Source organism: Macrosteles quadrilineatus, unplaced genomic scaffold (assembly GCF_028750875.1).
Source record: "Macrosteles quadrilineatus isolate MER2022 unplaced genomic scaffold, UCM_ALF_1.0 Scaffold_2__2_contigs__length_208266976, whole genome shotgun sequence".
Classification (NCBI taxonomy): domain Eukaryota; kingdom Metazoa; phylum Arthropoda; class Insecta; order Hemiptera; family Cicadellidae; genus Macrosteles; species Macrosteles quadrilineatus.
In genome coordinates this window covers 81,781,953-81,789,235 of record NW_026542595.1, presented here as the reverse complement: position 1 = coordinate 81,789,235, position 7,283 = coordinate 81,781,953, and the positions used below count along the sequence as shown (strand labels likewise).

At 35.5% G+C, this 7,283-nt stretch overlaps 1 protein-coding gene across 1 annotated transcript; it reads right to left on the bottom strand.

The window, feature by feature from the left end:
* Positions 1-5,459: 5,459 nt before the first annotated feature.
* Positions 5,460-6,908, bottom strand: LOC128984492 (uncharacterized). The gene has a single exon (XM_054403821.1). It carries the CDS (start codon positions 6,906-6,908, stop codon positions 5,460-5,462), a length of 1,449 nt encoding a protein of 482 aa, XP_054259796.1.
* Positions 6,909-7,283: the final 375 nt, after the last annotated feature.

Sequence of the window (7,283 nt, the reverse complement as noted above, 5' to 3'; positions counted from 1 at the left end):
CATTCGAGTCAGTCAAGCGGTTATTGACCCAAGCCCCATGTTTGGCACATTACGATTCAAGTTTGCCTTTACGGTTAGCTTGCGATGCGTCAAGCTATGGTCTTGGGTGTGTTCTCTCAAGTGTTTTTCCTGACGGTTCAGAGCGACCGATAGCATACGCTTCTTGTGTGCTTTCCAAGAGTGAGATAGGTTATTCCCAGATCCAGAAAGAGTCTTTGGCAATCGTCTTTGGCGTGAAAAAGTTTTATCAGTATCTTTATTCACGTCATTTCACTTTGTTGACTGATCACCAGCCCTATTGACCATTTTTGGTAAAAAGAAAGGCATCCCTCAGATGGCAGCAAATAGGCTGCAAAGATGGGCTCATTTTTTGAGTGCTTTTGATTTTGATATTGAATACGTAAAATCATCTAAACATTGTAATGCTGATTTTCTGTCTAGGTTGCCAGTCAAGTGTTCTAACGATGATGAAATTGTTGATGATTTCGATTTTTTTAAGTTTATACAAACTACCTGTTTTCCTATATCCTCTAAAGTTGTTAGTAAGGAAACAGCAAGGGATCCTGTGTTAAGTAAAGTGTTGGATTATACACTTCATGGGTGGCCAAATGATTCAGGTATGTCTAGTGATTTAAGACCTTTCTTTTTGAAAAGATCAGAGTTGAACGTAGAAAACAATTGTGTGCTTTGGGGTTACCGTGTGGTAATACCTACCAGTCTGAGAAAAAGTTTGTTAAGTGAATTGCATTGTACTCATCTAGGAATGGTTAAAATGAAGTCTGTTGCCAGGTCAACCTTTTGGTGGCCTAAGTTAGATGAGTGTATTGAAGAAATCGCAAACTCGTGCGAGTTATGCTTAGATCAAAGAAAGGACCCCCCAAAAATGACGGTGTGTAACTGGAACGTTCCTCATGGTCCATGGGAGCGTATCCACATGGATTTCTTTGGACCTATTAATAATCAGATGTATTTGATAGTGATTGACGCTTATTCCAAATTTATTGAAGTCGTTCCCATGCGCTCAATCACTGCTGTTTCTGTCATCTATCAGTTGAGACAGATTTTTGCACGTTACGGTTTACCGCACTCTGCTGTAACAGATAACGGTCCTACGTGGACTTCTCACGAGTTTGCCTCTTTTCTTAAACTGAATGGAGTTAATCATTGTCTTACAGCACCGTTCCACCCTGCGACAAATGGAGCAGCGGAACGTGCAGTCCAAACTGTAAAGAAAAGTGTAAAGATTGCTTTAAAGCAAGGTAATGATGTTAACTTGGCTATTTTAAGATTTTTGTTTGACTATAGAAACTCAACCCATTGTTCAACATGTAAGTCACCAGCAGAACTTATGTTCGGTAGGAAGTTGAGGACCAGGTTTGATTTGTTGCGACCTGATAGATTTGTTCAAACAAACTCATCAGGGTTTTCTGAAAATGTTAAAGGTAGAAATATTTTGTTTGTTGAAAATCAAATTGTGTTGGTAAAAGACTACCGTACTTCTCAGTCCTCAAATTGGGTAAAGGCAAAAATTGTCAAGTGTCTTAGTCCTGTTTCTTATTTAGTTAAGTTATGTAATTCTGATGTAGTCTGGAAACGACATTGCAATCAAATGTTGCCACTTAAAAACCAAGTGTCAAATGATGTTGTGACCTCAAGGTCAAAGGAGTCTGTTAGGCCCGAGGCTTTGTTTCCAAATGAAGATGTGAGTAGACCTGTTCATAGGCGAAGTCTGATGCTAAGCCCTTCCTCGCCTAAACCAAACACTCCTGTTTGCGCCAGTCCAAAAAGTCCTGTGTCAAATCGTGCTGTCAGTCCTACCCAATCTGCCACTTCCGCAGTCCATGATCCTATTTCCAGCGATAGTAGTCCTATAAGTTCTACTCCCAAAAGGCGATATCCCATGAGAACAAGAGTGCCTAAGAAAGTTTTTGATTTGTAAACCAACCCAAATGATCACCTAACCTATGTTTTGTTAATGCAATGATATCTCATTTCTTTTTTATGACATTTTAACTAGGCCTATTTATTTTTATGTTAGCTTTAAGTTTCTGTGTTTAGGCCTATACTGTTATTTTAATTTACTTTCCGTTTAAGGTACAATGTCTTAGTTTGTTGAATTAAAGGGTTGTAAGAAATGTATATTTTAATTTGTAAAAAAAAATGTTCACAAAAACAAAAAAAAGTGTAAAATGTTTTTTAAATGTTGAGGCTTTTTAAAGTTAGGCTAGGTTAGTTCTAAAGACAACTTTTATTCTCTGTTCTGTTTAAATTTAAGTGAAATTGTTCTTTTTATGAAATTTAAAAGTTTGTTATTATTTTTGTTTTAGAGGGAGGAATTATTTGTTCTATAAAAGTAAAATGTTTTTCTTTTTAGGAGAGAGTAATGTTATATATACACATTTGTATTGTGTCTTAGGTTATTGTACTCTATGTCATGAATAGCCTACACTACTTGTCCTAGCATAGAGAACCGGAATAAAGCCTCTTTCATGTTAGCCTCCAATGACTGAGCATCTTATTTCAAAGCTCCCATTTCCCAATGCATAATTATAATAGTTATGGCAAGATACATAACATATATATTTAATTTTGCCTTAGCTTAATCCAATAAAGGTACAAACCTGAACCAAGTTGTATTAGTCCAAGTACGAGGCCAATAACAAATTTTGTATAACACTTGAGAGCCAATTGGGTAGTGATATAGATTATTATTTTAATAGCTTCAACGCAATGTTTTCTTTCAGTCTCTAGCTCACCTAGTGCCCCTTTCCGTCCCAAGCATAGAAATAATCACCAGAAAAAATATTTTTATGGTTTTCTGGGCACTTTAAGTTCAAATATTGCAAAAATAACAATAGTTACAAACCATTGGTTTTTAATAACAAAAGTTAGAAACATATGAGTCCAATCGGACTCATTGGTACTCTACAATATCGAGATAGGGAAATCATGAAAAAATGTATTTATTACAACAAATTTTATTTTCACAATATTACTGTTATTGGAACCGTATAGTAAAATATTATTTCTAAAGTAAAATTTCTTCTGATGAAATTGTCTTCTACAAATTCCCTCCTCATCCACAAGCTCATCGATGCCTGATAGGTTCCCTCGAAGTAGGCGATCTATTTCAGATCTACTAATTCTTTGGTCGTCCATGGCCTACAAATAAAAAATTCTAAAAATTATTAACTAGGCCTATGTATAAGAAAAAAATGGAAAAGTACTGGGTACATAAAATAATAATATTGATAATAATCAAATAGTAAAAGCGGAGAAAAATGCTCTGACACCAGTATTTATATTTATTATAATATGTATAGTATATGTTTAAAAGATGAAAACAGACATAGGACTAAAATAAGTTTTTCAACAATTTTGTTTATCAGTCTTAATCATTTAATCCTTATCATTTTATCACTAATTGATTTGATAAATAAATGTGAATTCTCATATCACTCCATGTCACAGAGTCCCACTGATGTCTTATAGACTCATAATTTATTTTGCCCCTAACTAGGTATAGCATTAAGAAATAAAGACCTGGAAACAGGCTAAAAAGCATTTTAAAAGTATGGCTCATGGTACAATATTTTTTTATTGTTGTACAGATTGTATAACTTACCTAAAGTAATCATGAAAATGTGGGAAACTGCCGGTGAGCCAAAAACTCTGAATAGCTGAAAATTTCCTCTTGACAAAAAGTTCTGGTGAACACAGCTGAAATGCCAGTTCCGCCAACCCTCAGATCCGTAATACATCTCTCATATTATGATACCATTTTGCATCATTGGGACTTATAAGAACTCATTTGGGAGGAAATTTGAAAACAAATCATGATGCCAAATGTTATCATTGGGACTTAAAGGGCATCATCTTTGTCTGTGTAGATACGTGTTAATATTATTACTGTTATTTTTTGTTAATTACTTTTGTATTGACATATTTTCTTTGAAATCTTAATTTTCCTAGTATTACTTCGCTGTATACATTTCTTGTTAAGCCTATCGTCATGACAGTTTCACTAATGGTAAATTTACTAAGGTTGTATTTCGGTTAGGTTACAGGCACGAACGATACTAACTAAAACGAAAAATATCACTAACTAAAACGAAAAATATGTTATACTTTATGTTAAACTTATGAGTGTTGTAATAACATCATGTTGGAAATGTTCAGTTTAGTGATTGTTAAGGCACGATAGTAACCATGAGCTTAAACTTTGTTAAAATGTATTCGTGGTACTTATATTAGGCATGTACTAATTATAATCCATTGATAAAGTTAACAAACAATCTACCAAAATGTTAGTTGTGTGTGATTATACCCTAGTATGTGTGTTGCTATTGCTCTAGTTCTAAATGGTCATGTCGCCTTCTATTCGCATGAAACCTGGTCTCGCAATTTTTTTTAACAGTTGTTTTAAAATCTATATTTTATTGTATGTCCTTTGATAATTTGTATACCTTCAGAGGATATTTTGTATAGAGTTATCCTCTAAAATAAAATGGATGAAATCGTATATTAATAATTTAACTTTCGTATGAAATTACTTCAAATTTACAACCCTGCGTCTAGGGAAATTTACAATTGCTGCTTGCCGCCGGGATTTGCATTATCTGACATCGGCGAATTGTCTTTCTTAAGTATCTGTAGAAGTCAAATATTCTCTTGAGAATATTGCAAAAAAATTTATGTAGAAAACGAAATATTTTAGCACAAGTTTACCAATTACAACTATAATAGTTAAACATATAACTAGAGAATGATATTCTCTCTAATATATTAGCTCAACATTTTGCATATCTTCTTAAAACTACAGTGTAATTTGTTAATCTTATTTTGGGTTATCTCCAATTTGATTTAAACTCCTGTTTCAGTATTAGATAGTTTTAAATCTGTAACGTAATTCAAACTGACTACATAAACATGCATCTATTGGTGTTACTAGCGCAGAAAGATTCCTACAGACAGTAAAACGTAATTCATTTTGGCTACGATAATTGATCTAGATATATGCTTAGATATACGATATAACTTAGAACGGCTCTAAAGTTTCAATATTTGTGTGATTAAAGTAGTCACGTATTTATCAGCGCAATGAAATATTTCCGATCTATTTGATATTCAGGGCTACACTCGGCTCGTCAACCACTCCTCTTTTGAAGTCCTTTGAGGACACGGCTTTCCCATGCTATAAATACAGTCGTTCCTCATTGCCACCCGTTTGTTTAAATGATTGGTTACTTGTTCCATTATTTTCATCGTTCGTCGTAAACAATATCATGCGTAACCTCGGGGAGATTTTTAAGTACTGTCAATTTTTATGGTTTAATCTAGAAAATCTGATGAGAATCGAAACGTTAACTCAGGAAATAGTTGACAAACAGTTATAAGTTATAAACAAATAAAGAGGAAATGGATATTTAATGTTTTTATGTGATTAAGCCTCAGCTTCTTCAGCTTTTTTCAAAAAACTCTGGGCTTGTTACAACTTCTCCCGAAGTCTCATCTCGCCTTGACTTTTTATTCCCTCGTCTTAGTTCCTTCAATGCCTCCAATTTTCGCAGCATCAAACTTTCAAACGATTCTTTTCGTTGAAGATGAGGAACCACAGCGTTTTGCTGTGCCTCCATCATGGAAGAATCTGGCGATTCAGGTAGGCCTACTCTCTGTTCGTCTTCGGTAGGCCCAATGTCGCAAGCTATGACAAGTTCCTTGAAGCCATCTGTTTTCTTGAAATTCTCAAGCTGTTCTTTTGGGAATTTGTCTATGATTACTTGCGGGTTAACGGGGAACTTGCGTGATGGATCAAAAAAGCCAGTAGCCTGGAAACCTTTCAGAACGTTTTGTGTAGTCATTGCAGGCCATGCATCACCGATGACCTCCACCAAGTCACATTTTCGGTACGTAAATCCGTAGTTCTCCCTCTGCCACTTGATCAAGCGCCTGTTAAAGGCCTCTTTTAATGATCGGAACATGACTTTGTCAAGCGGTTGCAATTGATCGGTAGTATGTGCTGGCAGTTTAATGAGCACTAGTTTGTTGTCAAAAGCAAGCTTTATCACATCTACTGACAGGTGAGATAGGTAGCCGTCAACAATTATCAACAGAGGCCTTTCAGCAGGAGCACCTGGGATAAACACGTTTTTCATATAACTGAAAAATGTTTCTGACGTCATCCATCCCGATTCACTACTGTCGTATGTTGTCCTCGGATAGCACTTATCCGACTTCCATTCACTTCTGATGGTACAGTTACTTGATTTAAAAATAATGTGAGGTGGGAAAACCTGCCCACTAGCAGACACACATGCTAGAGCAGTCGTGTTCGCTCTACCAGATCCAATGCTTCTTCGATTGAGAGTTTGCCCAACTTCACCGAGAACTTTGACTTTGGAGGGGTCGTGATTGAAACACGTCTCAAGGTTGACTATTTGGCTTGGTTTGTTTTCTAGACGATTGGATTTTATTTCATTTGCCAATAATGTAAAGAATGGTAGGACTCTCTCTGGAATAAACATTTCAAAGCGTGCAGACTGCTTGATTTCTGGTACTCTTAAGAAAATGTTGTGCCTCTTCTTAAAACTGAGGAACCAATCATCTCCGGGAATATTTTCCTTAAACTGTGTTTTGATTAAATTGGAACTCACATAATCAGCCACAGATTTTAAAAACTCTTGTTTGGTTAGTCCAAAGCCCCATTTGGACGAAGCTTTTGTTGTGTTGGCTATGATTTGTTCATCGTGAAGTGTCAAATCAGTAGGCCTACCAGCTCCCACTTTCTTGCCTGGGTTCTTAAGATGTAACTGGAGTGTACCTATAGGAATATTAAATGTAAGAGATGCCTCAGACTGGTTCACTGCTTTTGTCTGTACTAACTGAACAGCATTCTTCAAATCCTTCATTGTACCTATGTCGAATATCTAGATGATATCACTACCTGTGCTGACGATCGCGGTACGATTGCAGTAAATTAAAGCTTGTACAATGATCATGAAACAGTTATGATTCCAATTATGAATACACTACCTATCATTGGCTGAATAAAAATGTGTTTGTCTTAAAATGTTAAAAGGTTAAAATTTGTCAAAAGCATTTTCATGCACCAAAAACAGGAATTTATATAATTAAATTGTATTTGCTGTATCAACGTATTGGACTTAAAAAGCATATATTTTCGCACAGGTTTTCCCACCTCACATTATTTTTAAATCAAGTAACTGTACCATCAGAAGTGAATGGAAGTCGGATAAGTGCTATCCGAGGACAACATACGACAG

Excerpts from the sequence above, each read along its gene's own strand:
- LOC128984492 (XM_054403821.1), bottom strand. The coding sequence starts at position 6,908 with ATGAAGGATTTGAAGAATGCTGTTCAGTTAGTACAGACAAAAGCAGTG.